At 52.6% G+C, this 18,104-nt stretch overlaps 6 protein-coding genes across 6 annotated transcripts; 4 read left to right on the top strand and 2 right to left on the bottom strand.

Annotated features, from left to right (window-relative positions):
* Positions 1-2,881: 2,881 nt before the first annotated feature.
* NCS57_00019800 (26S proteasome regulatory complex, ATPase RPT6) lies at positions 2,882-4,104 on the bottom strand (the record flags this gene model as incomplete). The annotated part of the gene is made up of 2 exons (XM_053050287.1): positions 2,882-3,816; positions 3,870-4,104. 2 exons carry the CDS (start codon positions 4,102-4,104, stop codon positions 2,882-2,884), a joined length of 1,170 nt encoding a protein of 389 aa, XP_052918802.1.
* Positions 4,105-5,535: 1,431 nt separating this feature from the next.
* NCS57_00019700 (uncharacterized protein) lies at positions 5,536-8,984 on the top strand (the record flags this gene model as incomplete). Its single annotated transcript, XM_053050286.1, has 3 exons — positions 5,536-5,719; positions 5,772-8,503; positions 8,556-8,984. 3 exons carry the CDS (start codon positions 5,536-5,538, stop codon positions 8,982-8,984), a joined length of 3,345 nt encoding a protein of 1,114 aa, XP_052918801.1.
* Positions 8,985-9,479: 495 nt separating this feature from the next.
* On the bottom strand, positions 9,480-10,610 carry NCS57_00019600 (Amb-all domain-containing protein; the record flags this gene model as incomplete). The annotated part of the gene is made up of 1 exon (XM_053050285.1): positions 9,480-10,610. One exon carries the CDS (start codon positions 10,608-10,610, stop codon positions 9,480-9,482), a length of 1,131 nt encoding a protein of 376 aa, XP_052918800.1.
* Positions 10,611-11,488: 878 nt separating this feature from the next.
* NCS57_00019500 (F-box domain-containing protein) lies at positions 11,489-13,030 on the top strand (the record flags this gene model as incomplete). The annotated part of the gene is made up of 2 exons (XM_053050284.1): positions 11,489-12,562; positions 12,686-13,030. The coding sequence occupies 2 exons, from the start codon at positions 11,489-11,491 to the stop codon at positions 13,028-13,030; spliced, it is 1,419 nt and encodes a 472-aa protein (XP_052918799.1).
* A 623-nt stretch (positions 13,031-13,653) lies between these two features.
* NCS57_00019400 (uncharacterized protein) lies at positions 13,654-15,057 on the top strand (the record flags this gene model as incomplete). Its single annotated transcript, XM_053050283.1, has 1 exon — positions 13,654-15,057. One exon carries the CDS (start codon positions 13,654-13,656, stop codon positions 15,055-15,057), a length of 1,404 nt encoding a protein of 467 aa, XP_052918798.1.
* A 1,160-nt stretch (positions 15,058-16,217) lies between these two features.
* Positions 16,218-17,846, top strand: NCS57_00019300 (uncharacterized protein; the record flags this gene model as incomplete). Its single annotated transcript, XM_053050282.1, has 1 exon — positions 16,218-17,846. The coding sequence occupies one exon, from the start codon at positions 16,218-16,220 to the stop codon at positions 17,844-17,846; it is 1,629 nt and encodes a 542-aa protein (XP_052918797.1).
* Between the last annotated feature and the right edge of the window lie 258 nt (positions 17,847-18,104).

The following is an 18,104-nucleotide window of genomic DNA, read 5'->3' as shown; positions in this document are numbered from 1 at the left end:
AGGCGGACCCTGGAAATCTTGTCTTGGATCTGGGAGCGGGAGGGGCACGAGGGTCAAGAGAACAGCCTGTTTTGTCTGTTAATGCTTGGGGTCATGGTGGATTACCAGGTCAAGGTCTTCTTAGACGCGCCTATTCCTCGACGCGTGATTTCTGAATTCTCTCTTGTCCCCCCCACGCGGAGGGACTTTTACCACATGGCATTCTACATCGTCCGGAAGACCCTACCGAAGCCAGGCGACCCCTCATAGTCGCAAGCCCTGCCTGCCTCAATGACGTATGTTGGACCGTTCTAGATGCTGACGGGGTATGCTCTAGCTGAAGAGACAACGCATCAGACAAGAAAAGAGATGCCCGCGGCTTGTTGAACATGACATATTCAACTCACACTCAGCCTCTTGAGAGTTGCCTCGTCGGGCGGTTTTTCCTCCCATATCCCTGGTCCTGGTGGTTGCCAGCCACGCCGATCATGCAAGCCCTCTCGCAACACCACGAGGGTAGTTCCCCCCATCCCCTTCCCGCAAGGCGGAACGGGGACAGGCGAGGGTTCACCTTGCAGGACGATTTGATTCCTGATCGAGTAAGCGGGGGAAAAGAGAGGACTCCAACCTCGCATGACTAGCTGACGGTTTTCGCAACCTCCGTTACCGTTCGGTAGTCCCTTGATGATGCGATAGTCCTAAAGCTAGTTCTCAGCTCATCGAGGAGCCAAGTCACCGGACTTGGAGGTCAAAGTGTCAGCTTTCGTAGGGGAGCTTCAGCTCGCGAGATAGACATGCGAGCACGACGGGAGCTCTCGGACGCAGCTCAACGTCATCAATATTGTCCTGTCGGTATAGTAGCCATAATCGCCGAGTTAAAATCCGAGACTTGTGCCCTCCACCTTCTAAAGCTGAGTGATGCTCTCGTATTGTAGCCTCTGAGAACTCTCTGTGTAGCAACCCGACTATCTAAAACACACTCGGCAACTTGTTACAGTCATATACGGTAAAGCTCGGTTATTGTAATTCTTCGACTTCCCTTTCAGACAATTGTCTCATCATTGACATACCCGAGAGTTTACTAGTTAGTCAAGTGGCTGGGAGATCTATCTCACCCAACTACAGTACGAGATCTAGTTTTAATTACCTCTCAGCTATAAGATCAGCTCATATGCATGCTGCGCAGAAACTCTCTTGCCAGAATATGCGTCCCTCCCAACAGACGGCCGTTTCAAAAACGCCCAACGGCCGATGCATCATGCGGGCCCTGAGTGGATTATTAACCAGGCACTCAATAGTCCCTATTCAAGGCACATGTGCTCAGTCATGATGAGCACATCACTCTTATAATTAGCTCGTGTCTCTCTGTTCTCCGCCTCCCCGATCTTTTCACACACCGCCAGGTTTGTTTCTGGCTTAGATATACCAACACCGGGGACAACCCGGCCGTAGACATGCGGGTCCGGGGGGGGCTCAGTTGACTTGGGTCATGACCCGGCTCAAGGCACGTGCCGGCAGTCCGGCAACTCTGCATCAAGACGGAGACAACGCATGGCTCTATCGTCGTCCATCGTTAGACTCCAGCCGGGAAGGAATGCGGCAGAGCCTAGCGTCAGACGCACGAGTCGTGAGGAAAAGGAAGAAAAAACTTCTGAAACCAGCGGGTATCGGGGCACCCGAGTGGGATAGGATAACTTCATCCTTAGCCGGTGGGCGTTTTTACGGGAAGGGGATCTGGTTAGTCTGGCAGGCTAGACCTCGACGCCGTGGCTTGCTTTGGCCGAGTCAATGACGCTCAAGAGTCAAACGGTTTGGGCTTTTTTGCAACATGAAACCCACAAGCGGAAAAGCTAAGGTGATGATATTTCCGGTGGCTTCTATTCAGCAAGAATGCTTCATACGGCTAGGGCTTAGGAGGCGCTGACAACTCAACTCCTGGTTAAGGAAAAGCTCCAACAACTGACTACACGTGGCTTGCGCATTGTCCCTTTGGATCATCTGGCTAGAACTTCCACGGGGTCTAGGTCTCAGATGTCAGCGGAGCGATCTCTCCGGACCCTGAGGGGATCTAGATATGTTGGGTGAAACCTGCACAAAAGTCAATGGAGCAGCTGATGCGGAATAAGACAATGCCATGGCTCTCTCTGGTTATTTGTGATATGGGCTTTTGGAAGATATTGTTTCCGTGCCAGCTGCGAGTGTCACTCACGCGAGTCGAGAAATAAACAAGACACCAGAACATCTAGAGGGTCAGTTACCTCGCTCTACTCAAGCATCATGATTAGCTAAAGAGATATCATAATAAAGGTAAAGCTTTAGAGCGTCTTTGCCTGTTCTTACTATACTTTGTCTATTATCTTTAGGGGAGGATAATCTAAAGGGTTAATCCAAGCGTCTCTCTTTTTCCTCGTCCCGAGTGTCACTCTAGCTCGTCGTGGAGGCAACACACCTTGAACCAAAACATATACTTTGTTGTTGTCTATCAAGAGCTGAGGAGTGCTTACCGGAACAGTCCTAGGTATCATCGACTTTCAATTACAGGTAGCTCTGAGTTCTGGTATGGTCTTAAACTCGTCCGCGGCTACTCTTGTCATCGGCGTATTACTTATCGTTAGATAATCTTATAAACCTCAAGCTGAGCTGACATCCTTGGACAATGACCCCATGTCTCAGCAAGCTGACAGCAACCAGTCACTCAATCATGCACACAAGGAATCGCGAATGCGCTTGGCTATCATTGTTTCCGCTGGTACAATTGATTATCCTTACAACTCCCTCCCGCTGCCATGTCCCAACCCATCTATGAATAACCAGATCCCGTTGCGGACCCGGCAGATGTACCACCAGCAGAGACAGAATAGCGATAGATCGATAGAAAAAGGCGCCTCCTCTTGCGTTTTCTTTACTTCCAGAGCTTGCCCAGCGACACCTCCTTGTCGTCGTGCTTGTTGAGGATCTTTGCTGTGGCAAGCTCAAAGTCCTCCTGCGTGACGTGGACTCTCCTCTCACGGAGAGCGTACATACCAGCCTCCGTACACACACCCTTGAGCTCAGCACCAGAGCAACCGTTCATCTTCTCAGCAATCTTGGTGAGGTTGATACCACGGGTCAGGTTCATCTTGCGGCTGTGGATTCGGAGAATGTCGGCACGAGCCTCAACGCTAGGCGGGGGGAACTCGATCTTGCGGTCGATACGTCCTGGTCGAAGGAGGGCGGGGTCGAGAATGTCGAGTCGGTTGGTGGCCATGATGACCTTGATGTTCTTAGTGGGCTCGAAGCCGTCGAGCTGGTTCAGCAGCTCAAGCATGGTTCGCTGCACTTCTGAGTCACCTCCAGAAGAGCCCTCTACTCGCGAAGAACCAATGCTGTCAATCTCATCCATGAAGATGATGGAGGGGGCATGCTCTCGGGCCATGACGAAGAGTTCTCGCACCATTCGGCTACCCTCTCCAATGTACTTTTGTACCAGCTCGGAACCTGACACTCGAATAAACTTGCAGGCAGTGTGGTGGGCGACGGCTCGTGCCAGCAGTGTCTTTCCGGTACCGGGAGGACCGTAGAGCAGAACTCCCTTGGGCTGTGCAATACCGAGCGACTCGAAAAGCTCGGGGTGCTTGAGACCAAGCTCGATAACTTCCTTGATCTCCTTGATCTGTTGGTCCAGACCACCAATCATGTCGTATGTGCTGTCTGGAACCTTCTCCACCATCATGAGGGAGACGAGAGGGTCGACCGAAGATGGAAGCATCTTCTCGAGTTTGTAGCTGTCAGACAAAAGAGTGACTCGTTTTCCGGGTGTGAGCTTTCCGATATCGACGCTATCCGATACATCGACGACTAGACAAATTGTAAGCATTATCGATTGGGCGAGGGGTATGGAGTAAACGTACCATATTTGCCCTCTGGGTGCACCTTGACGAGAACCTTCTTAGTACTCATCACCTTGACAACCTCGCCGACATATGATCCGGGCTGTTGCAGCAGACCCAGCTCTTCTCTCAACAATCGTACGCGGGAGTTGTAGTCGTTTCTCTGGGCCTCGAGGCGACGAAGTGCAGCTTGACCCTTGAGGATCTCGAGCTTCATAGCCTCGATCTTGTTGTGATAGTACGCGTCCAGCGCCATCTTGGCGGAGCTCCCTTGACGTCAGGGAAACGATGTCGAAGTAGATAATTCGTAGAGCGAGGATAGGGTGTTCGCGTGGTTTGCGCAGGGGGCGGGATGGGAGTGAAGGCAGAGGATATGATGGAAATCGGAGACTGGGTTGGTTGCGATGAGGTTGGAGCTCGATGACAAGGCTACAGCTTGTCTCGTAAGCCCCAGGCGAATGCACAGGCCAGCTTGAGCGCAAGCAGCTGCATGTGGCCGGGATTATGTTGAGCCGAGCTCCGGCCATGGTGGTCTAGGGTAGGTGGTGGGTGCCAGGGAAGCAAGGCACGTACCTCTTGGCCGGTGGGCACGGCACCCACGCCCAGCATGCCCAGCCCAGCACTCCAACTCCAAGTCTGAGGTGCAGGCGATACCCCACCACCTGAACCTTGTCGATCGAGACACCAACGATATCTAGACATGGTCACATCATGATAACCTTGATCGGTGGCTCGGTAATGGCGGCTCTTTCTATGCTTGGCTGCTCTGCTATTCTACTTGGGCATCCTTCAATTCTTCTGGCACAGCTTTGAGCCCTCTCAATCTCCTCCTCGATCAATCCGTATCAACAGCTGCACGACAGCGTCTGTGCCAACCAAGCTCCTGGAGTTGCAAAATGACGTTGCCTCCACTGGACCAGGGCGCACGCGCAATGGGCAGCCAGACACGCTAGGCCATCCTGGGTAAGCTAGCTGATCACGAGCAGCAAGGTTGGCCAGTTGTGGGTCAAGCAGAGGAACCTATGCTGGGTGCAGTGGGTTTTGGGGATTGACATTGTGTACGCTTGATTTGTGTGGTGTTGTGCAGGTAAACATCCGACCTCTCCTTGCCTTGGGCAGGATAGCGGCGCTCATACTTTGTGCCATAGCTCGACCCGCCTTCAGCTGTTCATTCTCTCTTTCCCATCATCAGCTTCGAGCATCCTCCTGCTCGTCGTAACTCTTTGTTCCCTGTGGTGGTTTTTTGGCAGGTTCCTCGCAGTCTCAGACAGCAGCCAACACCGAGACCAATTTTCTCACCCGGCGACGCCGTCTATCGTTTCCTCTTTTTTTTTTTTTTTAATAATACCCTCACGGTTGGGCAAAAAACAAAGCAAAGCCCCGATATCTCAGCTCAGCTCATTTAAATCACCAGACCCAACGCAACCCAACTCGACCCGGATCTTCGTCGCTTGGGCATCGCATCCTCCGGTATCTCGGCGCTGCATCGTAACATTGGCATGCTCGGCATTCCCACTTCCATTCGTCGTTCAAGGACAGGCATAACCTTGATCTGAAATTCTTTTGCAACTCGTGCTCTATCTCTGTTTGCCTCCTCCGTCCTACAAAAGCACGCGAGGCCATCGTGACAACCTCGTGTATCCTTCAGTCGACCTGACCTGCGCTGGCCCCAGTGTCACCATTCACCATGGATTCCTCGAGGCGAGAAAGCTCGTCAGCTGCGCGCCCAGGCGACTCGTCTGGTGCGACGTCTCCGGCAGACACGCGCAATCCTCCTACTCGAACCGAGTCTACAACTCATGCCGAGGACGACGGCTTGTCCGAGAGCTTCCAGTCCACTGACACAATGCGACGGAGGCCTGAGGGTTATGGTAGGTTTCTCGCCAAATATGTAGGGACCCAGGAGTAATCTTAGCTTCCCAGGTTCGATAAGCGGACCGGCTGCCTCCAGCTCTAACCCTCAACCCGCCGAATCATCCCAAGAACGCACATCATCTCGACCCTCCCAATCATCGCGTCCCTCCAAGGGCCCTGAACGAGTGCGATCTGTCACCCGACTTCGAAAGCCCCCTATGCCTCGACGCCCATCCTCTACGCCCCATCGCGGCGGCGTCTACTCTGTTGACGACGAGGCGCACGAGGTCGAGGCCGACGCTGCTGAGCGCCAGCAGACATACCGTCGCAGACCACAGCTCCCGACCCAGCTGTCCCGCGTCCACTCGCGCCAAGACGACAACGATGATAATGACGACGATAATATCAATGAAGATACCGAAGATCCCTCCGATAGCGCTGCCGACAACGAAGAACCTCATGCAGAAGAGCTTGACCTAGAAGACCATGTCGACTGCGAGTCTGATGGCGAGGTTAGCGAGGCCGAAAGCTTCACCCTCAAGGACCGACAGCAGGCCATCAACCAGACCCATCCTTTCGGTATCCGTGTATGGAAGCCCGCGCTGTACAAGAAGGATCGTTCGATTCAAAAGTTTGCCCAAGCCGATATTCACTCGGCTCCGGGTGGCAGAGTGAGCAACTGGCTCCTTGCCTTCAACCTCTTCTGGACTCTCCTGTTCGGTTGGTGGATGGCCTCTCTGGCAGCTCTAGGCGCCATAACCTGTCTGCTTTTCTCTGCTGCTCCTAGTGGGAGAGAGTATGGAAGAGTCCTCTGGGGTCTTGCAGGATATCTGTTTTACCCCTTTGGCAAGTTTGTGCGTCTGGAGAAGGACGAGGCCTACATGGACGAGGATCAAGATGAAGGCCGCAGCATTTCAGAGTACGAGCAATGGCAGAGCGGAGACCTCGAGTACGGACGACTCTTTTTCGGGCCTGATCGCAATCGCTCGATTATAGGGCGCTCGAGGAGAAGCATTGATTCTGAGCCCAGTGAGACTGAGAGCCTGCTCGGCCGCGGTCGACGTGGTGAGAGTTCCGAGCTGCCTCCTCGAATCAAGCGGAGACTGTTTGGTCGTGGCCAGTGGAACATTGGCCGAGTCATCTTCTTCGTCTTCTTCTACTGTCTGATCTCACCCTCGCTCATCATCGTGTCTGGCATCTGTTGGTTCTTGGTGTTTTGGATTCCCATGGGTAAGGCGACATTCCTGCTATTCGACCACCTACGACGACACCCTCTGGCATTGTCCTTTGAGACAGACATTAGATATGTGCGGTCCGATGATGCCACAGCGTCTTCGATCTTGCTTTGCACCTACCGTGCTGTGGGCTCCAGATACTGGAAGTATACGGTGGACGGAACCAACATCTTCCTCATCAACCTCATGGTGGTGGTTGGCTTCGTCATTCTCGACTGGCTCGTTCTCGAGGGCGTGTTCCACGTGGAGGGCTTCATTACGTCGCCTGCCTTCTTGTTCGTTGCTGGTCTTTTGTCCATTATTCCTCTGGCCTACTTCATTGGACAGGCCGTTGCCTCCATTTCAGCCCAATCCTCGATGGGTGTGGGTGCTGCTATCAACGCCTTCTTCGCAACTGTGGTCGAGGTGTTCCTGTACTGTGTTGCCCTGACCCAAGGCAAAGGCCAGCTTGTCGAGGGAAGTATCGTGGGCAGTATCTTTGCCGGTATCCTGTTCCTGCCCGGTATCTCGATGTGTTTTGGTGCCCTCAAACGAAAGACGCAACGATTCAACGCCCGGTCTGCCGGTGTTACGTCTACTATGTTGTTGTTTGCTGTGGTTGGTGCTTTTGGTCCTACTCTGTTCTACCAGATCTACGGAACTCACGAGCTTAACTGCACTGAATGCGAGGACTATGGCTCTGGGGATAGCGGCCGAGACTGTCGTCGTTGCTACTTTTCGCAGGCTCCTTCGCTTAGCGACAGGTTCTATCTTGAGGCAGTTCGCCCTTACTGCTACATGGCTGCAGCCATGCTGTTCTTCTCGTACCTCATTGGTCTCTGGTTCACTCTTCGAACGCACGCGGCTGTCATTTGGAACGCCGAGATTGACGAGAAGCGACACGAGGAGCACATGCATTCAATGCATTCATCCAGCCTTCGACCTTCTCAGGCTCATGCTCCGGCCGTTGCCGATGCCAGTGGAAACGATGTGCGCGATTCTCACCTCTACAAGCGCATCCTTGGCCAGTCCTTGAAGCAGTCTGGACTGCCCGAAGAACTGTCTCGCCAAGGCTCCACTGCCACGCAGATGCTGTCTACTTCTAACGGTTCTACATCAACCCCACACGTTGTCCCCCCGAAGTCCAGCGGCGGCGAGCCTGCTCGCTCCACTCTTCACGTTCCTGGTCTCAGCGATGCCGATAACAAGCTCCTTGCCCGCGAGGTAGCTGAGATTGCCGCAACTGCTGCTACTATTGCCTCCCGTGAGCGTATCTCGAGAAAGCCATCTGCTCTTCCTGTAGCCCACGGTGCAGGCTCTCGCCCCCAGGCTGCCACGCGTCCACCTCACCATGAGGCCGAGACAGAGCCCCCTGCCACTGAAGCTCATGCCAGTCATGGCCACGATGCCCCCAACTGGAGCCGTACCAAGAGTTCCGTGATTCTCCTCGGAGCTACTGTTTTGTACGCTATTATTGCTGAGATTTTGGTTGATACCGTGGATGTTGTCCTGGAGAGCTTTTCGATTGATCAAAAGTTCCTTGGTATTACCCTGTTTGCTCTTGTACCCAACACGACTGAGTTCTTGGTAAGATCCCAACTCGCCCATTCTTTTGATCAACAGTCACTAACCTGTACAGAACGCCATCTCGTTCGCTATGAACGGAAACATCGCCTTGTCCATGGAAATTGGTTCAGCCTACGCTCTGCAAGTCTGCCTGCTTCAGATCCCCGCACTCGTCTTTTACTCTGCGTTCTGGCCAGGTGTTCCTACTGGTGGTGATCCGGCATTGTACACCTTCTCCCTCCTGTTCCCTCAGTGGGATATGGTGACGGTTATCCTGTGCGTGTTCTTGTTGAGCTACATGTACGGAGAAGGAAAGAGCAACTACTTCAAGGGCAGCATCCTTATGCTGACCTATCTTGTTGTTGTTATCGGCTACTACTTCAGCGGCTTCACCTCTGATGCTATGGGTATGCAGAGGTTCGACGTCATGGGAGCCGATGGTCAGTATCAGAGTTACAAGACGATTGGCAGATCGACGAATGGAAGGGCATTTCAGGTTTGAATGCGGTGACTTGTGGGAGTGAGGGATGGTTGACATAGGAGAGGGAGGACTGGTTGTTTGACTTTACTATCGCACATACACTACACACATACATTGAGATGCCCGTTTCATGGATGATGGCGTTCTCTTCAGGTTATTACCTGTCAATGTTGGCAGTTTGGCTTGGGAGGTGGCTAGCATGAAGTGTCATTGCATTGGGCTTGTTGGAGTTGCCTGTGTCACCAGGCTTTTAGCATGGGTTCGGTCGTTACAAGGTGTTGGATGGCATATTGTTTTAGTTCCCTAAATTGTTTCATAGGAGCATTTTATCACATAGCAATCACCCAGCGTGAGACTCATTGGGACTTGAAAATTGTTTAACCACTGTCTTTCAAGACAGCTGAGGTATGTACTGGTATTGACAAGGCCACCATATGGGCCACATGGGTAACGTGTATGTACAAAGAAGGTCTATGCTGTTTCTCTAACTCTCCCCAACCCCTATTTTGGAACCGTTTAAGCCTTGCCGAAGCCAGCGGTGTTGACGACGTTCTTGGCATCGTTAAAGCTGGAAGCCTTGGCAATGGTCTTGCCCTTGAAGTTGCCGAGGAAGCTGGTGTCAGTGCCACCAAGAGCACCGGAGCTGCCGAAGCCGTTGAGCTCGCAGTTGCGGCCGAGGCTGGCGGCGCAAGCGGTGTTGGAGCTGGTGGTGGTGCTGCCGAAGAGCTTGCCCTTGTAGCCGGCAACGACGGGGTTCTTGACGTTCTGGAAGATGTTACCCTCAGCGAGGACGCTGCCGGAGTCGATCTCGAAAGCGTGGTCGGGGACGTCGTAGAAGTAGTTGTTGACGGCGTGGAGGAGGGTGTTGCCAGCGACCTTGGGGGCACGGCCGGAGCTGTGGTAGATGTAGTTGTTCTTGAAGGTGATCATGTCGTTGGCACCGGCAAAGTAGATGCCCCAGTAGTGGTAGGTGTTGCAGCTGGCGGACCAGGAGCTGGTGCCGTCGATCTTGGAGTTGGAGATGGTGACACGGTTGCAGGCCTTGTTGCCGAGGACAATGTGCTGGCGGCCGACGAGCGAGGTGGTGACGTGGTCGATCCAGATCAGGTCGGCGTCGTCGACGGTGATGGCATCACCGCCCCAGACGAGGCTGGGGTTGAGGTTGGTAACGTGGACGTTCTGGATGATGACGTTCTTGGCTCCCACGATGCGCAGACCCTTGCCCTTGATGACGCCCTTGCTTCCAACACCGATCAGACTCTTGTTAGAGCCGACCTTGATGCCCAGGATACCGGCCTTGTCGTACTTGACGGTGACCTTCTTGGCGTTGGGCTGGTAGTTGTCGCACCAGCCGTGCTGGTTGATGGACAGCTGGCACTGAGAGCCAGTTCCCCAGGGGGCGCATCCCGTCTCGGTGGCGGTACCCTCGGTGCCGGTGAAGTCGATGGTGCGGTCGAGGTAGATGACGCGCGCCTGAGAGTCGCCAAGATAAGAGACCAGCTCCGAGGCGCTCTTGGGGTAGACGGCAGAAGCAGAACCACCGCCAGTGGTGCCCGAGGCGAAACCCTCGGGCTTGGTGGGGAGGGCACCAAAGGCGGCGGGGACGAGAGCCGTGACGGCGAGGAGGGTCTTGAAGAGGGAGGGCATGATGGAGGTGTTGAGGGAGGGTTGAGGCGAGGAAACAGAATCAGTTGTCGTTCACCATCCTACATCTATATATCCCAATAGCTCGGTCCCTGCCGAGAGTTCTCGCCTTCTTGGCACGGCATTCACGGCAGCAGACTCAACTCCCAGCCCTACTTCGGCATCAACCCCTTCATCGGGTCAGTCCGGCCGGGGAGGGGGCCCGGGGTGGGTTGCCGGATCGGGCGAGGCGACGGCCTCTGATTCGTGGGCGGTCGGAATCCCGTTGTTTCGCCCCGGTGGGCATCCCCTGAAATATTAAGCACGACCCGTTCATTCGGACGTGGCGTGAGCTGTTGCTCTGGAACAACGTTTCCAAGACAGGGCTTGTGAACTATTGGTGTTTTTGCGCGTATGGCTCGGACCGAGATGTATCATATTAGTTGATTAAGGGTATTCGTGCCTCCATAGTGCCACGACTAGCTTCCTAGTAAAGGAAGGACATTGAGGCTATGATAAGCTTAAATATCACAAGTGCTCGACCAATGATAGCGTATACCAACTTGATTGTCAGTGTTCTGGCTAAAAACATCCCCGCCAGTGTCAGTGTTTAAGGTGTTCTTTGTTCATGCTCCATCACTACTGAGGAGTCCTACGTATGTATGAATGTGTGCAAGAACAAGACAAAATTTCACACAATTTCCTTTGTCTCCATGAGCAATTCCTCAAGGTTAAAAAAAATGCCATAAATAACCTGGTCGAGGGACAGGGAAGTAATTGAAGTATAAGCTGTGGAGTTGCAAATCCAAACTCGCACGATTACGGAGAAAAGAATATTGCACGAAACAAACGAGAATTCGTAATATTTTCTTTTCTTAGCGGAAAGTATAGCCAGCATCATCATGTCTACCTCTCAGGGATTGAATGTCGGTGAGGCAAAGCCTGAAGGAGAGGTCACCGCCTCGCCCCAGCCAGGAGATGCTGAAGCCCCAGTTGCTTCGTTCGAGGAGTTTTCGGTCTCGAATGGATCTCCCAACGCCAATCTCGCCAGGCTACCTGACGAAATTGTTCTCTTCATCATAAAGCACTTGCGCAGGGCGAGCTTGAAGAGCCTGGCCCTGACGTGTGCTAACCTACGCCGTATCGTGCTTCCTGATTTCTACCGTAGTGGGAAGTACAAGACTTTTCGTTTGGCCTTGAGGTCGGGAGATCTAGAGATGGTAAAACAGTGCGCTGAGTATGGCGCTGCCCCTGTTAACGGAGTCTGGAAGGTCGGGTTCCGAGAGGACGATCGTGTCAAGGAGTGTGAGTGCAGCACCTTGTTCTCGCATCTTGTCCACCGCCCGATCCATTTTCTGACTCTAGGCCTGGACAATGACGAAACAACGGCAGATCAGTGCTTGGAGGTACTTCAATGGCTCGTCGACAACGACTCCGATATCACCGCTGGGTCCATTGATGACCGGGGCTGGAACACCATAGAGGCCAAAGCCCAGATCGAGTTCGTCAGGAGAATGAAGCACATGCCGTGCTCCTTCTTCCACATCTTCAAGATGTCTACAGATAGGGAAAAGCTCGACGGTGTTGCCAAGATTGTATGTCACCTATCATCTGAGGGCTTCAACTTCCCGCGGTTGGTACGGGGCGTAGGGTCGACCCTCAGAAGTAAGGAGGAGTACACTGAGTTTACTCCTCTTAGCTACGACTCGCCTTTTCTCGTCACGATGCTGATGAGATCGGCCTGTCCGCCCTCACTACTCGAGGCTGTCCTGAAGCAGCTTAAGCGTCAAGGCGTCAAACTGACTTGCCCTCGTGACAGTTGTCCACCCCAATTCAAGTACGGTGAGCCCGTAGATGACCACGACGGGGACTTTGACCCGGCGCCGACCATTCTAACTCAGATGTGGGAGTTGGTGGGCGAGCTGTACAATGACCTCTTTGATCCGCAGAGGTGGAAGCCGCTTTACATCGGCGAGGTAGGGGACATTTGGGTAGAAAAGGTGAGGTTATTGGATGAATACGAAGGTATCAACGATGTAGAGAGACTCCTCCTAGTCTCTATTCTATCCGCCCTGCGAAAGATTGAGGCAAGAGCCTAGACCTCAGGCGGCTTAGACATCGGGAGTGACGCCAAGGCCTGCTGGTACGAGCTCTCCATGACCTTTGAAAGCTTCTTTGACGACGATCAGCTCCTAGACTCTCAGTACCGACACCCAGAGGACAGGATGCACAGGTTCGCCCTCTGGGTCAGCTGGGATCCGCAGAAGCTCTGGGCCCAGAGCCTCAAGAAGGCTCCGTGCGGGAAACTTTTCAAGAACCGGCACCGTATCGATGGGCCGGTGAATGTCATGAGTGATTGGCCGCAGGAGTGGCGCTGGGCAGACGCCGGTTGGCTAATTGACAGAGATCCCGACTGGTGTAAGATCCCTTTGAAGGAGTGGTAAGCCAGAGGTGTCTTGCCGAGGCCAGAGTTGCACTTATAGATTGATGCACTTGGATAATTTGCCTCTTGAATACTTTCGGCGTCATCTTGGTATGAATAATTGACAATTTTCTCTAAATTGATTTGCTCTCGTGATTGTGCCATTTCTAAATGCCCTCCAAATAGGGGCACTATCTTCTCGACTTCACTATGACATACGATTAGTACAGGTAGATCGCTTAAAAAGCCATTTGCTAGACCACAATCTCCATATATCTGTGCCAGAAAAAGAAACAAAAGTCTTACCATCCCCCGAGTGCTGATACGTCCTTTGTTGATGCTTAGCCAGTGATAGTCGGTCTCGCATACTAGTGGGTAACTCTTCTTTCACGTCTGTAATAGTGAAAGGACTTTCAGCAGCTGTTGAGAGCAAAGCATTTTTTGTTGGGGTTTCTTTGTTATTTTGTTTTATCATAACATGGAAATTTAGGACAAAGAGAAACTTGTTATGTGTGGCATCCGTTGAAGCATATAAGAAGATATCAATATGCTTGTCTCTAGATGAAACAAGTTCACTATTCAAACATCACACAGTTCCTGAACACAACATTACAACATATACAACAACTGCGTCAAGCCATCAACATGTCTGACCCGCAAGAATCCAAGGCCACCGGGGTCGGGTGTGAAGGTGGCAGTGCCTCATGCCAGACGCCTACAAACGATCAAGGACCAGGCAATCACGAGGCTCCTGTTGAGAAGCTCCCGGTCCGGGCCGAGCAACCCGAAGACGCTTATATTGTCAGGATGCCCAGCGAAATAATCCTCTCCATCGCGGAACACATGGATCGGCAGAGCTTGAGAAGCCTGGCCCTGACATCATCCAGGCTGCACCACACCGTGCGTGATGAGTTCTATCGAAGCTCTAATTACGAGAACTTTCGCCTAGCTTTGGAGGCGGGCGATATCGCAATGATTGAACGATGTCACGAGCGCAACGCTGCCCCTGTGGACGCCGCCTGGGTGAGGGAGCGTGCAAGGCGATATGAGGATCCGCCCGGTTGCTTTGACTACAGGCCAATTGACTACCTGATGCTTGCCTTTGAAGAGAACAAGATGACACCGAGTCAATGCTATGCTATACTGTCGTGGCTCGTGGAGGAGGGCAGTGACTTGGCCACAGCCTGCATCCCCTTCCGTTACTGGATTGACGGAAACATGGGCAAAGAATTCCAATTCGCAAGGACCATGAGGCATATGCCGCATTCGTTTCTCCGAGCCTTTGCGGTAGAAACTGATAGGACCAAGCTCGCCGGCGCTGCTATCAGCATTTGCTGCCTGTCAGACCGAGGCTTCAATTTTCCGCGAGAGGCACTAAACGGGTATTACGGATGCATACGCTGGAGCAAAGCGTCACTGTGGGAGTTTACGCCTCCCCCGTACCGTGACAACAGTTCCATGATAAGGATGATGAGGTCGGCCTGCCCGCCTATGGTGCTCGAGGCCTTTCTCAAGCAGCTACAACGACAAGGCGCAACACTGACTTCCCCTCTTGAGCGATGCCCGGAGAGCTTCCGATGCAGCCAACCCTGCATCCAGATCCAAGAGAGCCCTGACATACGCATGCAAGTAGTCAGTCACGACACCTTGGGGACCCAGTTTTGGATATTGGTAAGGGGACTCTACAGTGACCTTCTAGAACCCCTGATATGGAAGCCGGTATACAACGGCGAGATTGGTGATATTTTTGCGGAAAGGTTGAAGCTGCTGGACAAGTACCAAGGGATCGATGAAATTGAGAAGCGCCATATTCTCTCAATCCTGGCAGTTTTGCGAAAGATTGAGGACAACAGCCAGATCAGACGTGATGCAGAAGCCTGCTGGCGAGAGATCTCGTCAGTACTCACCGACTTTCACGATCACTCCGAGATCCTGAAGGTCAATGAGTACGGCGCACCGGCCGACAGGGTGCATCGGTTCTCCTTTAGGAAATGCCTTAGCCCCGAGGGGTTGTGGAATTTGCATCTTTACCGCGATGCCCTTTGGTAGACCATCTATAGTACATTTACGCCGGAGTTTTCTGATTTTATATTGCTTGAAAGTTCTTGTGTTGATCTTGTTGTTTCCCTACTCGTGTTGAGATACTTGCAAATACCACTACTTCCTCCGTTTCCTGAATAGCTTCCAAGGGCAAATACCCTAGTATCTTTTTGCCTCAAGCATGGCTCCCTAATCTTTGGGGTTGGCGAGGAATGGCTACATGTGAATTGAAACCAGCAGAATCCATATCTCATCAACCCATTACGTCAAACAAAGCTGCTGCTAGTCTTGCCTAAATCCTAACCTTCATAAAACGTACCGAAGGAACACCTTCAAGTGTAACTATATTGTATAGGCAAGGTACAAAGGTTCTTGGAGCTCACATCTGCATACATGTCTATACCTCGAGCCCCTTACCTTACCTAGACGAGCCGGTGAGGCTGTATTTCCACACATTTCGCAGAATCTACTGGTCGCTCGCGATGCCTTTCGCGCCAAAAGAGTTGGATAAGAGCCCAGTCTATGGGTGTAACGAGTAGAAGCGCAGGCCACCTCGTGGGGAGGTTGGCAAGGCAGATTCAGCCCCAGGCCAATCTATATAGAGATGATACTTTGTCTATCGATGTGCAATCAGGGCGTATCGGCGGCAGTATGGGACAACATGCGCAGATTGTATCCCCCATGGCTTCTCGTGAGAGTTCGTGCTCGTGGCTGGGCCTCTTCCTACTCGACTTTATTTCCTTTCTTTTACTTTTAACCAGTGCACTTCTTTGTCAAATTTCCTTCTGAGTAATACAATCTTTGTTTATAAAGCTAGTTGGATTTCTTGGCGAGACCAAAGAAACAAAGAAAGGCAGCTTGGATTCAAGTTCAACTCAGGGCCCAGCTTTGTCCATGCTTCAGAGCACAAACCAGTGCAAGGCAGCCACAAATTAACATGTTCTTTCATCTCCATTCAAGGAGCCATCATATTACTCAAGTTTAAAGGAATTAAGCTAATAATAGTTTGTGTTTCATTGCCGGCTTGAAGGTGAGTTGGGAAGCATGTATATAATCTTCGCATATCACCGATAGATCAGGTTTATCAGAAACAACTAGCATTCATCACTACCTAAATAACCAAGCTAAGACAACAACCTCAACATCCATTTACCAACCTCTCATAAACCATGGACGACCTCAGCCATTTGGATTCATCGTTCCCTGATAAGCCGTCTCGCCCTGTCCAGCATGGCGCGCTGGCTCTTCTGCCAGTGGAGCTGTTGATTCAGATCTTCAATCACCTCCTAGATGCCGGGGACTCAGGGCGGGCTCTGGCACTGTCATCTTGCTCAATACGCCTTGCCGTCATCCAGGACTTCTATCGTCACAATGGCAAGGCCATCTTCTTGCTGGGTCTCCAGACTGCTGACGTGGCCATGCTACAACGTTGCGAGAGGTTTGGCGTAGCATCCACTAGGTACGTCTGGGAGGTACCCATTTGTCCCTTACAGAGAACGAATCTTGAAGATACTCCGTATCCTGGGTCCATCTGGCGCGAAGGTCGAAAAGGGGCTATCTATCACCGTCCCGTCGACCGCCTATTGGAGAGCGCCTTTGCAGGAGATCATATTGAACAGAAGCATTACAACGCTCTAAAGTGGTTGGTAGAGAGGCGCCACGACGCGAGCAGCAGCAACGAGCGTTTGCCTGGAAAGCACATGGTCAGGTCCCTACCAAGCCAACTGCAGAAGGTGAGAGACAGAAAGTCGATGGTGTGTCTTTCCAGAATGCTTCAGCTCCTCAGCACTTGGGGATTCCCAACCCCTTGCACCAAGTTTGCACTGGACAGGCTACCAGGGATCGGATCGGAGATCCCCAGTTACCTCATCATCAGCGGGGACTATCATGGCAAACTTACAGATCGCGACGAGGTCAGGGGGAACTTGGTATCCGTTTCAATGAGGTCTCACTGTCCCTCCTCAGTCCTGCGGGTCGTCCTTCAAGACTATAAGAGCCGAGGCGTTCAGCTCAAAAACGAGTATGCAAAGCCCCCTGTCGGAATGCAAGTTGAGTACGACGACGAGCGCGACTGGGATGACACCTGCTGGTGGCATACCTGCAGGATGGACGATCTGCTGGGAATTCTGCACGGCGACCGCTTTGGACTATGGGGTTGGGAAGAGGCATACCCGGGAGAGGTGACGGATATCTTTACCGAGAAGCTTGAGCTTCTGGTCGACTATGAAGCCCTCACCAAGGAGGAGAAGGGCATGCTCGTGACAGTCCAGGAGGCTATGGAGGACATTGACAACATGCAGAAGGAGAGCTCGCTCACCGGGCTTGCGCTCCAGAAGGCTGCGTGGGAGAAGCTGTGGACGGCTGTGGGCCCTTACGCCAGGAAGGCCCGCGTAATGAGCGAGAATAGGGTTGTAGGTCGTCTCAGAAAGGAGAGGCTGCATAAGTTCGCCTTCTACCGCTCGGAACGGTTAATCAACCCGTGGGCATCGTGGCACGCGCAAGCAGAGCTTCAGAAGCGTCTTCAGGCGTGGGGTCCTATGTCGGTTAGTGACTTTGAGCAGGCACTGAGGAAGGATAGGGACTGGCAGCACATGTGGAAGGTGTTTTGGTGGGCTCTGGATGTCAACAAACCGGGTGAACGCTGCGACCCGTGGTCCCAGGTAGGCATTGACGAGTGGCTAAGCACCCTCAAGAGGAAATGCCCGCTGAAGCTACCAAGGGACGGCCCGTCTATGGGTTTTGTAGGCTGGATCAGGTTTTTCAACTATTATGACCGTCTCGGCAGATATATTCTTTAGCTCAAAGTTTGTGTGCTTATTGTTTAGTTAATTGATGCATGCATTTAGTTATCCCTCTGTCCCTTCCTTCTCGTGATTCTCTCCCAAACGTACATACCCCACAGCCGTTGCGCTACCCCAAAGCTATTCCCACATTAGCAATTCCCCCTTGGTCGGTCGTGCTGACGTGGACCCGTCGCATCATGATCATGACTTTCCCCCTCCTTCTCTAGCACCCCAAGCTAATGGCGCATCTCCCGTCTCCCGTCCGCAAGGTTG

Source organism: Fusarium keratoplasticum, chromosome 1, assembly GCF_025433545.1.
Source record: "Fusarium keratoplasticum isolate Fu6.1 chromosome 1, whole genome shotgun sequence".
Taxonomy (NCBI): Eukaryota; Fungi; Ascomycota; class Sordariomycetes; order Hypocreales; family Nectriaceae; genus Fusarium; species Fusarium keratoplasticum.
The sequence above is the reverse complement of the archived record's forward strand: the minus strand, read 5'-3'. Positions and strand labels throughout refer to the sequence as shown.